This window comes from Typopeltis vanoorti, chromosome 19 (assembly GCF_054136105.1).
Source record: "Typopeltis vanoorti isolate ZY-2024b chromosome 19, IOZ_Tvanoo_1.0, whole genome shotgun sequence".
Taxonomy (NCBI): Eukaryota; Metazoa; Arthropoda; class Arachnida; order Uropygi; family Thelyphonidae; genus Typopeltis; species Typopeltis vanoorti.
The window spans coordinates 93,081,193-93,098,424 of record NC_143567.1 but is presented as its reverse complement, the minus strand read 5'-3'; the positions used below and the strand labels follow the sequence as shown (position 1 = coordinate 93,098,424).

General features: G+C 36.2%; 1 protein-coding gene across 1 annotated transcript; it reads right to left on the bottom strand.

Moving 5' to 3' along the window:
* Window positions 1–3,413: 3,413 nt before the first annotated feature.
* LOC150096350 (cytochrome P450 3A29-like) lies at window positions 3,414–16,991 on the bottom strand. Its single transcript, XM_090409108.1, has 2 exons — window positions 16,889–16,991; window positions 3,414–5,252 (listed from the first exon to the last, which is right to left on the bottom strand). The coding sequence occupies exon 2, from the start codon at window positions 5,238–5,240 to the stop codon at window positions 3,687–3,689; it is 1,554 nt and encodes a 517-aa protein (XP_090265234.1). The 5' UTR covers window positions 5,241–5,252; window positions 16,889–16,991; the 3' UTR covers window positions 3,414–3,686.
* Window positions 16,992–17,232: the final 241 nt, after the last annotated feature.

Genomic DNA, 17,232 nt, shown 5'->3' with positions numbered 1-17,232 from the left:
ACCACATGTGGAATGTATGGGGACATGTCAGAAAAATCGATCCTAGAGCAAAGTCCTCTTCCATAAAATATGAGCCAGTTAAAGACCTGTCTGTTGAATACCGATTATGTTGTACACGTAGAGGAAATCCAACGTACTGTTGAACCAATATCAAGGCGCATATTTGCTCTCATTCTGGCTAAAAAGGTCCAACACGGTATAAACTAAACGTTTATAATTCAACTGATAGTAGTAGATGTAGTAGACGGATATTTTTATATTAATACCGTAATGTCTTCTGTTTATGGTGCCGCGAACATTGAACTCCGAGAGGTATCTGAACATTCTGGAGAATGCAGTGCTTTCTACTTGGTGGCGTTTCAACGGAATTAACCATTATCTCTTTCAGCAAGAGAATTCACCGTGTCATAAGGCTGCTGTTGTAACTGCGTGCTTTGTGGACATGAACGTGACCATAACTGATCGCTTTCGCACGATTGCTGCAGTCGTTGAAGCGAGAGGAGGCCCTATATATTATTAAGGTCAGAGCCGTGGCTGTTTGTTCATCACACTATGGTGTCCTTTCCAAGCAGTGTATGTTTTGATTATGTGTTTGCATATATATCTCTTTCACAAAACACTAATCTGCATCGACTGAGTGTGTTTTTTTTCGCTCTCAACCCAATTGTTGGTGGCGTATTACTGCTACAGTACAAGGGGATATTATAAAAAAAGATGGTTTCACGTTCCCTTCTTTGTTCAGTAGTATTTTATGTCTGTTGAAATATGGTAGCTAGAGTCCAGGAATAGCTTTTACTATTAGAAACGAATGTGTATAAGAGATGTTTTTGCATTTCGTGAATCGTAGCTAACAATAAAATGTGATTTCCTAGCACTTTAAGACGACGCTTCGATGGGATTATGCTGAAATACTTTAGAAGTAAACTTCAAAACCCACATTTACAAAACGGGAAAGCCGAATATTTAAAATGAAGAATTCAAAAACGAAATGGAATAAAATTGAAAATATAAGAGGTAATGGAGGATGAGACAAAAAAAGGGAGAAAGTAAGATCAGGGACGAAAATTAGAGAAAAAAACATACAAAAGACATAAACTTTAAACTAAAAAAAAAAAAAGAAAGATTTCTTGGAGAATGAAGGAACATCTGTTCTTCGAAACCAACTCCCACGAATTGAGATCAAATAGGCATCTATCCACTGATTTGCACTGATGTGCCCTATATGTTTTAATCTGTTGTGTGTAGGATTAATATAGACATGACCTCGTTGCATGTGCACACCTTCGACCTCTTTTAAGGTTCAATATAATAACACATAACATCGATACGGCTTTGAGTAGCTCATGTTTGAGTAGCTGTCGTGATTTTCTATTAGAAGTGTGTTCATTCTGATTTTTCCAACTTTTTTATAAGGATAGTCTTTTGAATATGCATCTAGTAAGTTTAATAAATCTTATAATATAACGCTAGATATTCCTCGGGACCACCATGGAGTCTCAGGACTCATCATGTGAGCCTCATGTTCGACAACACAAAATCTATCACACCATTCGTTAAACTCGTTCACTGTTCGTATTGTCACCACCTTATCAGACTATTCATTCCTCTTCCAGTTTGAATCGTTTGCACAGCAACTTCAACTCTTAACATTATATCAGCTGAGAAGTCATCGATTTCTAACACATCAGTAAATTGGAAGCGTTGTTCGAAGTATGGGTTTCTAAATGTGTTTATTCAGTGGATGAAATTATTATGTACAGCAATCAGCTCTTCGTATTGTCAATGACTCCAGTTAAAGAATGGCATGCATTCGTTGAATTTTGTTTTCCAATTTTACGTATTCATTTCCATTTTCTTAATTGCGTAGTGATTTGTTTCTAACATTTTTTTTCTTTTTCGATCTTTCATTGTCTTGTTAATGCGAATTTTCTGCGAATCATTTCGTCAATGTGTATATCAATCATAGCTCATCTAAACAAATGTGAAAAGCAGCCAAAGATCAAAAAAACATCAGAAATAAGTACCCGATCTACCTAAACTTGTTTGAAAGACGTGTTCTTATGTCCATTAAATGCGTATTGATAAGTTTTAGATCTACATTATTGACTCAATCTAAATGGTGAGAGAATAAAAAATCGTTTTTCCACGCAGCAGACGCAGTTTATAATGAACTTTCAACCTCCGCTATTACATCTCCGATGCGCTCACTGTTTTGTTTTGTTTTTATTCAGCGAACAAATTCCAAAATTTGCAGAGAGGTTCTCCACGTAAAACTGTATCAAATCGTTTGGAAATGTCATGTGAATAGCAGAAGTTTCTTTTAAAATTTTAATAGCACGTGCCCACGGACATTACCCCCCCCCCTCCCCACACACACGCTGTACACGTATATGTAAAATAATTTATATACACGAGTATATAAAATCAATGCAATTTCAATGATCGTATGATGATTCGAGCACAGGCAATTTTTTGTTTACGAGGAGTTAAGAAATTCACACCCCTTTCTAAAATAAACTTTTATATGGGACATTTTTTTTAAATCGCCAGTTGTCGAAAATATACATGCTCACAGAAGTTCGAATAGTTACTTGATGCTTTGAAACCTTGATATTAGTATACGTAATAAAATAAGGAAAACAAACCTTTTTTTATTTATTCCTTATATATTCTCGCTAATTTTGTAGATGATGTAGTCTTCTAAAATAAAACCTGTTTTAAGATTTCTTTTGTGAGATGTTTATGCAACAAAATATCATTGTGTGTGTGTGTGTGTGTGTGTGTGTGTGTGTGTGTGTGTGTGTGTGTGTGTGTGTGTGTCAACATTCACCGGTTAAATATTTCTTTATTACGAAAGAAATATTTACCCAGTGAGGTACAATCACACTACAATCTTTTTACACTGAATATTATAATACAATTTACATAAAACATTTTTGTTTTATGTATGTTGTACCGAAGAACGTAAAAAACTGTGCTCCGATCCCTAGTTATGAAAGAAAATAATCGCATTCCAGATGCACAGAAAAGTATATTTGTATTACATCTATGAAATATTTCTGTCAGATTGAAAATTTTTTATCATCATCAGATTGTCTTATTTGCCAAGAATGTTTAAAGCTGAAGATGAATATTTTTCCACCCTGTTATCCTCTAAATATTTTGGCAGTCACTTGACAGCATCTTGCGTATATTAAAGTTTAATTTCATAGCTCTTTTCATAAATGGTTTTCGGTACTCTACATATGTTTCAAACAAACACAGTTTAATGCTTATGTCGCTTCCAAAAATACTACTAAAGTAATGAAGGATTACACATATCACTGATAGATTAACATTTGGAAACTTACAGGGGATTAAGTTACAGTAGTTTATAAAAACTTCAAAATACAAGCTGCAGTAAAAATGTTTTAATATCGTTTAAGCTACAACCATAATGGTTTAAATATTAATCCCAGAGCTATAATTTTTCATAATGTAACATAAGCTATAATTTTTTTTACAAAAGTATCTTAGCGACAAATGAAGTCGCGACTGATCAGCTAGACTTTCTAATATTATTTTTATTTATTAAATTTTGGAAGAAAGTTTATTTCTCTATTTAGCTATTACTTCCCTATTAATCTTTAGATTATACTTAGATTTTCTTTGGATCTTTGATTTCAAACAGCATCGAAATGTTATTATTATACTCTGGGTACCACTTTTACGTACACACCATTAGCAGGAGTAGTAATATGCACCATCAAGCAAGTTAAATGAATGGGATCATCGGTTTTTTCGCATGCAATTAATTTGAATCTTCGTACAAGCCTTGATAAAATTATCTTAGCTTCTAACATAGCATATCTTCTTCCGATACAGTTACGCGGACCAACACCAAAAGGCATAAATGCTATCGGATTGATTTTAGCTTTGTTTTCTGGTGAGAACCTGTCAGGATTGAAGACCCAGGGATCTGGCCAAATATTTGGGTCGTGATGAATATCCCATACTGCTGCAACTATGGACACTCCTTTCGGAATTATTTGTCCGTGGATAGTAATCTCTTTTGCGCATTCACGCTCAACCGCGCTTGCCACGGGTGGATAAAGCCTGAGCGTTTCATTAAGAACCTGATCCATATATTGTAATCTCTGCACATCATCGTACGTTGGGGTGGCTTCATCACCAAGGTTGCTAGTTAATTCTTCATAAAGTTTTTCTTGAACATCCGGGTGCTTAATCAACATATATGACGTGAATGCAAGAAGAGTTGACGTTGTTTCGTATCCTGCTACAAGAAAACCGAACGCGTTAGAAATAATATCTTCATCGCTGAGAGTGTACTCGTTTCCCACAGAATTATCTGAAAGATCACTTTTTGTAACCGAATCTAACATTAACTGAAGAAGGTCGATTCCTTGCTGTGAAGAATTATTTCGCCTATACTGAATGACTTGCTTGAGATTAGACAATATCTTCGCCATTAATTTTCCATTTTTCGTGAACTTGTGTACCACCATGAGAATTTTTATGATAATAGGAAACATACTAGCAACGTCCAGAATAAGCGAATTACCCGAATTCATAAAATCGTTTATTGCAGTAAAGAAGGAATCGCTTATATTTTCTTGGCATTTTACTTTCATTGCTAAGATAGTTTCAGCAATTATGTCTAGTGACAAGGTTTTATACGTATAGTGAATATCAAACATCTCATTACTGTCTAATTTCTTCTTAATACGATTCATAAAAATATCGATTTTTTTATTCATAATTGGACACACGTGTTTGATTTTCTTAGTAGTAAATGCAGGAGATAAAGCTTTTCGGACATTTTTCCATTGCTGATTCCGAAGGAAAGCAACAAAATGTACCAGGTCTTTACTCACTGGAAAAATATTCGGCCTGTTGATGAAATTATGAGTGTCTGTAATGAAAACGTTTTTTAAAATGTCTGGATCCTTTATGTATAGACGGGGGTTAGCTCCTATATAGAAACCAAAAATATTTCCATACTTCCTATGCCACTCGGACATCGCATGATTCGGTGTCTCGGCGTTATGAAGTTCATGAATATTTCCTAAAAAGAAATTTGGTTCTGGCCCAGGAATTCCATAGTTTTTAAAGATTTGCAGAATCCGATGTCTCTTGCATAGCCACTTTAGTAGGCAAGTGAGCAGAACAGAGAATAAGACGATTCCTATCCAGTAGAATCGATTTGTTGAGACACTTTTCTGAATTGAAATTAAATCCATTCTTCAGTTAATCTGAAAGTAATAAAATACATTTATTAGGAAGACGTACAAATCATTTATAAGTAAATTGTTATTATTTACGCTGTTATTATTCTAATTGAGATATTTAAGATTGATATATACCTTTAGAAAAAAATCATATTTTTACTACTTTGATTATTAATTAAAGTTTTCGTTTTTTCTGTAATCTATTAAATCTTATTTTGAAGTTGTGAAAACCTTGGAGGGTTTAATTGGGATATGCACGTAATGCATTCTACAATAAATGATGGAATGAATGATTTCCTTTTTTCATCCATACGGATGGTAGGGACAGCAATGCTACCAAACTAGAGAAGTGACTATGAGCAACGTGGTTTGCCGGTGCCTTCCTTGCCGTAATATAGCCTATGGCTGTATCCTGTATGTTCACAGGTCCAGTTTGCCTGCTAGCGGGATGAAAAACCCCAGATAAACTAGTGGAAAAAACCCTGCTTTCCACGCTCAAGCGGGGCTAACATTGCTATGACTGAGGAAGATCCTTAAGCTCCTCACGTCGCTGATGGGAATCGAACCTGACATTCCTTCCCCAGGCATATGATTACGAAGCGCACGACCACTAGGCTAACGGCGCGGACTATTCTACAATAATATCTAAAAAATAAGTTAACAGTGGAAAAGATTAAGGAAGGGAGTCTTCATGCTTTGTATATGAATGTGCACTAGAAGAAGTGAATATGGTTAGCGATGAAAGTCGATTGAAATTTGGAATTCAATGGGTATTGGAATGGCTGTAGAGCCAGCTCAAGAGGAATTTTGAGTTATACGCGATTATATACGAATTTATTGTTTACTGCCAGAAAATTAGTCATTATTAATAAGAATCTAAGAGGACAAAGCAACACTGCATATAACACATTTTTTAATATAAAAGACAAACCTCTTGAATTTTTTTAAATATAGTCCAAGAGTAAATCAGTTCTTCTAACACTGCATTACGAAGCCTTTTGATTTTCATATTAACATTAAAGAAACATACTTATACTTAAAGATATTAGAGAATCCATATAGTACACTTTTTGTATGAGTATGCGAAGAATTTTCCTAACCTCTGTTCCTAGCACATTCTTTTTTTCTTTCTTGATAGACTTCATCTTGTCTTTCTTACTTTTTTATAATTTTTATTTAGGTGGTATTTAATTAGATATGCATCGTACTCACTTCCTTTCAATCGTTAATTAATAATTAATTATTGATTGATTATTCTTCTTCTATTCTCCTATTTCTTCCACCACCACCAGACCTGTTCTGGTAGTGGAAGAACTAATGGCCATCCTTGGAAACTGAATACGAGTGTAGTTTTTTTTTTTGGTTGGTGAGCGGTGAATGAGTGGAAAACGTCCCCAAAGTCTGCTGTGGGTATTATCACTGTGAATGCGTTCAAATCAAACTATGATAGATCCTTCGCAAATGTTAGTTAGTGAATGAAATTATGTACAGGGCGTCTCTCGATCAGTCTAAGGAGTCCTTGGAGTTGACCGTAATAATGATGATAATAATAATAATAATTTAATTCTCAATTTATTTATTATCTTAACTCTAAGGTACGCTATGGAATACGTAAATGGTATAAATCTCATGGGCCCATAACTAACCTTACTTTTGTAGTAGCTGCACCCAATTTCTATTTTCTACTTCAGGAAACAAAGTCAGCATTGTTTGTCCAATCACACATTCATTTGTCTTATCCGTGATTGCACGCACCTCCACCTCTTTTCTTCCCAGCAACACGATCTTGCACACGCAATTCTACTGCAGTCAGCACGCGTTTTATGTCCTTCATTCGCAACTCCTATGTGAAGGAAGGTCACATATTTCTCTCATACCGCAGTAACCGACTCTCGATCTTTACACTCTCACTCCTCACTTTTCCTCGTGTCGGTTTCATGTCTTCCCTCATACCATACTTTTCATCTTTCAAATCATTTCTACCTCCCAAAATAATGAAGTCTTCCATTTTCCGTTTCTACATCCTAATAGCCTTAGAAACTTCTTTAATATTTGCATTTGGGAAACATGATTTCTTCATTCCCTCGCAAAGCGATCCTCTCATCACGAAATCTCCGTCTATGGATTTAAGTCTCTTCCCCTCCCCCTCCCCTCTCTCTCCTTCTTAGATGTGCATTTCTTTCTCTTCGTTGCAACTCTTTTTCTTTCTTTGCTGAGCAATACTACTCACCAAACCTTTATGCAGTGTCTCTAGCTTAGGCTTCGTCTTATGAACTACACAGTAAACACGCTGTCTCTCTCTCATTATGTCTTACGACTTCGTGTGCAGAGACTGGAAAAAGTGTTGCTGAATGAAGTGAAAATGTATGTTCAGAACCAGGGAAACTAGAAATACCAAGGAGGGGGGGGGAGTGGATATGCGGACATCAGTGAGACAGTTGAGTGTAAGAATGTATATAACGTACCCGAGCCAGTACTAAGGATAAGTAATCGGAATGGGACAGTTAGAATAACGCATCAAGATAGGGGTGGGACAAAGAGACCTCTGCATTTCATGTATATTAATGCCAGGAGTAATAGGAACAAGAAGGAAGAATTTTTGGCCTTGGTTGGCTCTTCCTGGCCACAGGTTATTGGCATTAGTGAAACATGGCTGACGGAAGATGATATAGTTGGGATAGAAGTGTGTAGTTTATAGTGTGTTTAGAGGGACAGAGAGAATAAAATGGGGGTAGTGTTATTGATGATAGCTGATGAACTACAGCCAAGGAGAATTCAAGTTGTATTGCAGGATAGTGAAAAGAGCTCATTTGAGGCTATTTGGTGTGAGATTGATACCGGCAGAATAAAATACACAGTCGTGTGCTGCTATAGACCAGGTGATGGAATACATGGTGAGATAGTATGCATAAACAAATTGATGAAATGGATGGAAGAAGGGTAATTATTATGGGGGATTTCAACTATGGTAACATTGATTGGAATGAAGAGAGGACACATGTGAGGAAGGAAATGGATTTTATTCAATTATTACGGGATAACAATCTGAGACAGCATGTAACTGAAAATACTAGGGGTTTGAGACTGCTTGACCTGGTCATAGCATCTGAGAATTTGACTGTAATGAATATGACCATGTTGCCACCTATTGGTGAGAGTGATCATAAGGTCTTGGGGGGGTGGCTAAAGGTGTGGAATTTTCGATTAAGACAGGGTATATGTGGAATTACCGTGCTGGCTAGTACGAGAAGCTTAGGAGATAGCTTGGTTCAGTGCCATGGCATGTAAAACTGCAAGGGCTGGATGTTGATAGAGCATGGGAAGTGGTCAAGGAGCATTTACAGGTGGTTATGGCTGATTGTATACCTAGGGTCCGAATAGTAAAACAAATAGGGGTTAAATGGATGAATAACACTATTTAGCTTGAGCTGCAAAAAAAGAAACAACTGTGGAGGGAATTTAAAGAGAAACGTGATCTGCAAGCACACGAACGGTATAAAGCAGAGGCCAGAAGGGTAACGAGTGTGGTAAAAAAAGCAAAAGCGGATTATGAAAGGAAACTAGCTATGCCCCCCGAAGAAAATTTATAGAACATTTCTAGTTTTTAAATTTTGAAATCTCTTGAAATAACTACGTTTTGCTCTTTATTTTACTTTGTTTATAAATTTGTACCGTTTTGTATTAGCGATCTGAATGATGCACTTTTTATTGCAGTACTTTCTTTTGTGGTGGCGCCGCAAGTCGACTTTTCGCGGCTGGCAACACGCCAGTTGTGACATCTACCTGCTGGACTTGTGAACGTATGTTGGAAGCGATTATGTATTAAACATTACTAGTACAAATGCTTACAACTTACCGTGTTAAGTGCTACTCGAGTTCAATTACTTTTCAAACTATCAGTGCTGTAAGGCTGATTTGTTATTTCTCAAAATTTGGCCGCTTTATAAAATGAGCAAACAAAGAACATTATTTGATTTCGTATATACATCTGGTAGTTCATAAAGAACACGTGAAACTAGTGATAATTGAAGGGATGATGTAAATGCGTGTGAAACAGAAAATAATGTAGTCGTAAATCTAATAAAAATAAGTGAAAATAAACGAAGGAAATATGATACAAGGTATGTGAAATTCTGATTTATTAGTGTAGAAATGGATGAATTTCAAAAACCACAATGTGTTCTTTGCGGTGTAGTCCTCTCAAAGGAATGCCTGAAACCAAATAAATTAATAAGACGTAGACATTTAGAAACGAAGCACCAGCAATATAAAGATAATCCAGAGAATTTTTTAATAAGAAAAAAATAAAGATAAACTGAAAACCTAGAAGTTCTTCGTGAATACAATAATTGTTAAAAATAAATCATTAATTAAATCTTCGTAAAGAAGAAAAGCTTGGTCCAATTTGGATACATATTCAGAGGAAGCAACCGCACCTGTTTGCCATTGCCATTCAAAATAGGTTGTCTTTTGTTTCTACATATTTGTGTGAAAAGGGATTTTCCACAATGGTAAGTATAAAACTAAACAACGAAATCGACTCCGAATAGTCTCCTGCATGCGATTAGCATTGAGTGACTCAACTGACTCAAGAATAGAAAAATTATTAGAGAGTTTTCAACAACAGAGGGATTATTGAAATACTTTTAAATATAGTTAATTTCTGTTTTCCGAAGTTTATACTGGGGGTAATACTGCACAATGAATTTTATGATCGGTGAAATACTGCAAACACCAATCATCTTAAGTAGCCCACTTTTGATTCATTCTCTAGATTAGTGCAGCTGACCGATATGTAAAAATAGTTTTCAACTATGACGTGTCAATCAGAAATACTAAATTGCAACGAATGATGACATTCTCTACAATTAACTTTGCAGCGTAGTACCCTAACAAATTCTTCCAAATTCCAAAAAAGCAATAGAAACACTACAGGATTGTATAACTGTTTTCCTATCTTTTATTATATCATATCTAAATTTACTGAATACCACTTTGATTACAGGAAAAGGAATGCGCCCACGAGCTTTGGTTCTCAAAATAAGTGTACCAATGCTATAAAAGAAAAATACTGCCTTTCAGGAATGGCTCAAGACCAAAACTCCAGCTGCTAACATTCTCTATCCTGTTGCTACAACAGTTATAAAATAATAACCACCAAGTCCAAGTCAGACTTTGAAATGGCCAAATGCTGTAAACTCGCCTCCTGCTAAAATGGCAATAACTCTTTGTGGACTTCTGCCAAGGCCACCGGACAACTTCTGTCTACCCAGCTTTCCACTCTCACATCTGGATGGTACTGTAGTTAACTCATCTAAATAGAACGCCAACTTAGTGGCATCACACTTCTCTTCCAATTCCTTCATTGATATCCAGAACATATTCCCTCGACTCCACCAAGATTGGCTCTCTTCATGTCGCCAGTAGTTTTCCGCAAAAAAGAAACCCGAAGAACCCTTAATAACTGAACACAAACAAGGCATCTGATACCATTGTGTTAAAACATTCGCCTCAGAACTAACAGCTATCTTATATCGCCACTTCAGCTAGCATCTCCCCTACAACATGGAAACAGGTCCCATCCAGCCCATTCCAAAGAAAACTGTTAACAGTCAACCAGCGATAACCGTCCAATTGCTCTCACTTAAGTTCTCTCTAAACTTATGGAGAAGTTTATCAATAACCAAATCTTGAACCCCTAGATACATACCAACTAATCATCAACCAGCTCAAACCATCGTAAAAATTGGAGAAACTCATCTTGTTGCTCTCAATATTTCAAAGGTATTTAATCGTGTTTGGAACAGGAACCTACTTGTCATGGTAGACTGTTTTCCCTGCTCAGACTTCCCGACCTCTGCAGGAGGTACCCCAAGGTTCTGTTATTTCGCCCATTCTCCTCCTCTTGTATGTAAAAGACCTGCTGTCACAGATTTACAATCCTATCCATAGCATTGCCAGTGATAGTACACACCATTCCTCATTTTCATTCGACAAATCTTATAGTGATCAGGTATTAGAATCCTCAAGATCTCCATGGCGAAGCACCTGAATTCAGATCTTCTAGCTATATCCGAGTGGGGAAAGCATATCCTCCTCAACTTCATTGCCTCTAAGTGGAAGAGATGTGAGTTTTCTCACATCTCTCCCTCTTAGAGGATTAACCCTGCTGAGGTTGCAGCTGATCTGACAGATACATGCAAATTGTTTATAGAAATATTCTTACACATATCCAGTGTATATCTTGGAGGACGTGAGTAGCTATGAATGCATATATTACAAGTGATATTAAACGATGTTTATGCTGTCAGTTTTGGTTTAACACGTGTTACGTAAAGGTGTGTGATATTTCATAGTAAATTGTATCTGAGAGATACCGCGACCTCCGATGTCAGTATAGTATTGCTTTAGTTTTTTTTTCTTTGTTTCTTTGTTCACAATTTTTATATTTTAACTAAAAATAAACAAAACCACCATGTATTATATTTGCAGTGTATTTTCTTTAAATTTTATTGCATTTAAGCACAGATACATCTAATAAATGTATTAAGGAGGAGGGATGTTTAATTCGCACTGTTGGACTAATTCAAATCATCTAATTAGTAATTAAAACATTAATTCACTATATATTTATTAATCTCCAAACAAACCACATGTGTGGTGTGTTCCCTTTACGTGTAAAGTACAGTTACAGATTATGAATCCTTTTTTTTTCTCTCTAAAAAAAAAGAGACAAAAAACAGACTTATTGTTTTTTAAAAAAACTTCCTTTTTTATAATTGTCTTTCTATAAAAAATACACAACGTGTGCTAGATTTTCGTATAGAAGGGATATCAGATTTAAAAGACATTGCGTTGCATACCATGTAATTTACAATTGCGGAAAAATCCAGAATAACTCATTTGATTTTATAGTCTAACCAATTAGTTGTCGGTTTTGCTGTTTTATATATGGCCGGTTACTATAGGATAAATTTTACTAAACTAATAGTGACTTCGTTTAACTTTTTTTTTCTTTTTATATTGGCTTCCAAGGATGCCCGCTTTTCCTTTCCCCACCCTCCATAAACTGAAAAATTCCATCAACTGAATTCTGTATGAACTTTACAGAAGTTTGTAAGTCTCAATCACATCACCCCTCTTTCTCCTGTTTCCTAGTGTCTGCAGTCTACAAATTCTCAATCTGTTTTCATAATCTGTATTCCATAATCTTGATATGATTTTTAACACTGTCTCCTTTGCACTCTCTTCACTATATCGCAATCACAAGGGAAACTAGGAGATCACACCTGCGTTTAATATACCAAGTGAGATCTTATCAAGGCCTTGTAAAGAAGCAAAATGAACATATCAACATTCATTTCACTATCGAAATATCTTATTAGTTGTATTTGCAATCTTTGCTACATGGGCTCGGAACTTCAACTTCCTATTTACTAACTATCTCCAAAATCTTTAGCCTTACTAGGTTCTTCTAGCATAATCTCGCCAATGTAATACGTTATTGGATATATAATCACGCCAAAGTGAATGACTTTACATTTACTGCCATCCATTTTCCCATTCCCACAATTCCAGCCTATTCAAATCCTTCTGCAAGTACCGCACTATCAGGTACATTCCTGATAGTGCGGTACTTGAATAACAGTGTACTAAGAACTGATTCTTGTATTACACCACTGGGTTAAATGTTGCAGACTAATATCCCCCGTATACTACTTTTTGATACCTGCCAGTCCGCCATTCTCTTATCCACGCTATAATCCAAACCAATATATATTCTCATTTATGCAACAGTTTGTCATGCTGTATTCTTTCAAAAGCCTTAACAAACTCGAAAAGTATCATGTGTATCCAATTTCCTTGTTTTGTTCAATTGCAACATTGTTATAGAATGTGCGCAAGTTGCAAAAACATGACCTTCCATCGTAAACACATGTTGCTCATTGCAAAGTAGAGATTCACTCTCAACCTTTTTCTGAATGCGAGCACTAACCAAATTTTCCAAAATCTTCACCACCACTCCTAAGAAACCAATTGGTCGACAGTTGAATACATCGGTCTTTGCACCCCCCCTTGTGCAATGGACTACCATTCATTCTTTCCTGTCTTGCAGAATCGAACCTGTTCTGAGACTCATATTAACAGCCCGGACAAAGGAATAGCAGTTTAGCTGAACAATCTTTTAGCTCAGGTTATTTATGCCATCATTCACTATTGTTGAATTCTTATTCAATATGTGCAACAGCTCTAATACATCGTCATCATACACCTGAGTTTCTCCATCTAGTGAAGAGGTAGCAGTGAGCTCAATGTTGCTTACACCAGGTTGATAGATTTTAAGAAAATGGACACATCTTTGGTTTGAACAACCTCTTCTGTATCTATAATCCTCACGCCATCTGGATTCAGAAGAGTTATTCTTTCATATCCATTCTTTCTTCTGCTTGCATCATAACGATAGGATTCTTGTGGGTTGTCATAAGCACACAGAACGTTTCTTTCATCCTCAGACATTGCTATCCGTACAACATTTGTGATTATTCTAGTCTGCAGCTTATAAGTTTCATAACCGATATCATACCTATTTACACGTTATTCCTTCCACATCATCATTTTCTTACGGATTTCTTGATTAATAAGATAGTACATTCGTTTGGCTACTAACCTATTTATTCTTCGAACTCTCGGGACACATTCTGATATCGCACCATTTAAGTATAGTTTAAATGCTTCCCATGCACTGTCGCTATTCTTCCCATCCAGCAACCGATCCCATTCCACTGAACTCAATATACTCCTCAGTTGTTCATAATTTGCTGCTTTGTAGTTCAGCACCTAATCTTTTCTGAATGGAACATTCATAAACTTAGTCACTAGTCAAATTAGTACCACATGATCACTGTCACCAACCGGAGGCAAAATAGTTAGGCTTTTAAGTGAAACGCCCTCTGACAGTATAATCAAATCTAACACTCTTTGACCACGAGTTCCTAACATCACACGCTGTTTGAGGCAGTTGTTTCACAGCAGCTCAATAAATTGATTTTCATTCTTCACATGAGATTCTTCTGTTATCCAATCAATAATTAAAGTCTCCGATTATGATTGCTCTTTTCTCGCTCATCGTTTCTATTTGGTGATGCATATCTTCATTATTAGTAACCGATCCACCAGGTGTGTAACAATACCCAATGTAATTAATCATGTTAGATTCCACCTCACACCAAATGGCTTCAAACTCACTTCCGCATTATTTACTGTTGGTAGCAGTACTACAATTATTGGTCTCAACCCTAACTGGATTCAAGTTATCCGATATCATTAGCAGCATTCCTCATACTCTCCTATCCTATCTATCCTTCCTAAAATACTGCACCATTTACACTCGATACCACTTAGTATGTCTGATTCTGATAGCCAGGTGATGCCTACAATCTGATTTCCCAACATATTGACTATGGCAACAAACTCTACCCCTTTGTTTCTGATACTCTTATCATTCGGGTACAGACATAATAATCTACCTACATGTTCCTTTGTCTTCAGTCTAATTATACAATTTCAATAACGACTTGTTGTCTCTATCCCTTCTCTCCTTCAACCCTTTGAAAAATATTTTCGGTGTTTGTTTGATAAGCACCCCTTATCAATTTATATGTCTCTCTCATTTGGCTCGTCTTCCACGTATTGACTGAAGTCTGTGGTTTACATTGTCTCGATCTGTCTTCATAGTCAATATTCCCCAAACCTGATATTGCTTTTGTGATTCATCTCTGAACATTTTTACACGGTTTCCTTCTCACATAGGAACGTGGGTGACCAAATCGATGTGCAGTACTCCAGATGTGATGTAATCAAAGTCTTGTACAGCGGAATGACGGTATCCTTATCTCTACTTTTCAGTGCTCGTCTTAGTACACTGGCATTTCTTTGGATTGTTTTTATCATTTTTGCAATACATCTCTGGAACTTCATTTCTTTATCCACCAATATTCCAAGATTCCGCGCTTCCTCCACTTCCTGTAATATAACGTCTCCATTATGATACAACGTCTCCATTAATTATTTCAGATCTTAATTGCAAAACCTATGATTTACTGGTGTTAATTTGATGTTCTCACTTGTCTTCCCACATTACCACTTTATTCAAATCGCTGTGAAGCACAAGTATATCTAAATCATTCCTAATAACTTTCCCAGCTTAGCATCATAGCTGAAAATAGGCTGAATATCAGTTTTGAGGCCACTCGCAATATCATTAACAAAAAAATTGAACAGCAGTGGTCCTAGAACAACACCCTGCGGTACTCCACTGGTAATCTTTTCCTGAGAGACATGGCACCTCTATACACCACCGTTTCCTATTGACTTGATAGCCAGTTTGCTAGCTCATCAACCATCTGATTTTCCAATTCCATTTGCCGTAACTTATGCAACACTTTATTATGTGGTAGTCTGTCAAATGCCTTTGCAAAATACAGGAGTATCATTTATCACCCCTATCGAGAACTGTACTTACCTTATTATAAACTGTAAGTAAATTTCTGATAGAAGACATCCCTTTAACAAACCCATGTTGACCTCTATACACAATACTTTCCCTTTCCACCCAATCCTGTATTCTATATCTAACCAGTCTCTCTAATATTTTAACACCCACTTCAGAAATCGAAATGGTAATTTGAAACATCTGTTTTGCTGCCACCACTATGCAATGGAACAATGTTGCCTTCTTTCCACTCATTAGATTTTCTATCTTTGATTTTCTATTTTCCACCGCCTCCCTGTGAACATTATTTCTGACAGCCATCCTCATTCCTTCATCCTAATAACCCTTATTTCCCCAGTCCAATACCCACACATTTTCATTAAACATTATCTTCTGTAAACGTTAACTCTCGTGATTATTTAAATTCCGACCATCAGCAGCAGCATATAATTCCTTTCTCCCATCAAACTCATCCCATACATCCATACACACACACGCTAGTCCTCTCTTCCTACACATTCTAGATACAATTTTATTCATCATCAATGCACTTCTGGTCAATTCTCCATTATCATATCTGGGCAGCACAATGACTATCATAGCACTCTTAAATCTAACAGTCTCCAATACCCTCCTCAATTCACTTGCCACAAGATTTACGCTGCCTCTCAAATCATTCGTCCCAACCATTACAATCATTTAATCTACATTCTCACCTCTCTTTATAGCTGTTGTCACACCCTCGACTTCTCTTCTCTGATATGATAGCTTTCGCCGCAATGAAAGAAAGCTACATATATTTGCGTGTGTGAAATCAATGGAAAGTGCGAAGTACGAAGAAAAAGAAAGAAATAGTATGGAGAAACAGGAACGCAGAATCTACTCTTAGCGGCGACCGACAAACTTGGAAATAAGAAAAAAATTATTTTTCAGATCAATATAGAAACCACATTCCCATAATATTTTCTGATACTCTGGGCGATATGAACAGCGTTAATCATTTCTTAAATATAACGTAGCATGCAAAAAAGGAAAGGATTTTTTAATCACTTTTTAATTATATTACAAACAATTCAAGACACGTACCCTTGGCGTTTTCATAAAAATTGGAATGGATTTCAAATAAAAAAATAAGCAAATCCAAATTCCACGTAAAGAAATACGTTACCTTCGCCTACTCTTTAAATTGCTTCTTGTGCCCAGTTGTACAACTCGTTAGATGAGATCAGGTTTAAAACTGAAGTGTTCAGCTCGACTCTAATCGAGTTAGCAGCAGCCGTTAATCTTCCTAGTATTTATTCTTACGGGGAACTTTGAAGTTTGATAATGATGCTTCAAGTGACCTCGGTAAACACAGATCTTTTATGAGTAGAGTAGAGTACGAGAAGGCTATTACCCTTCGCGGTGAGTAAACTAGTTTTGTTAGAAGCTGAATCAACACTGTTATCGATATTTTTTGGATGTTATTGAAAATTATAATACTATTTTTTTAAGAGTGGGATTGTCAGTACC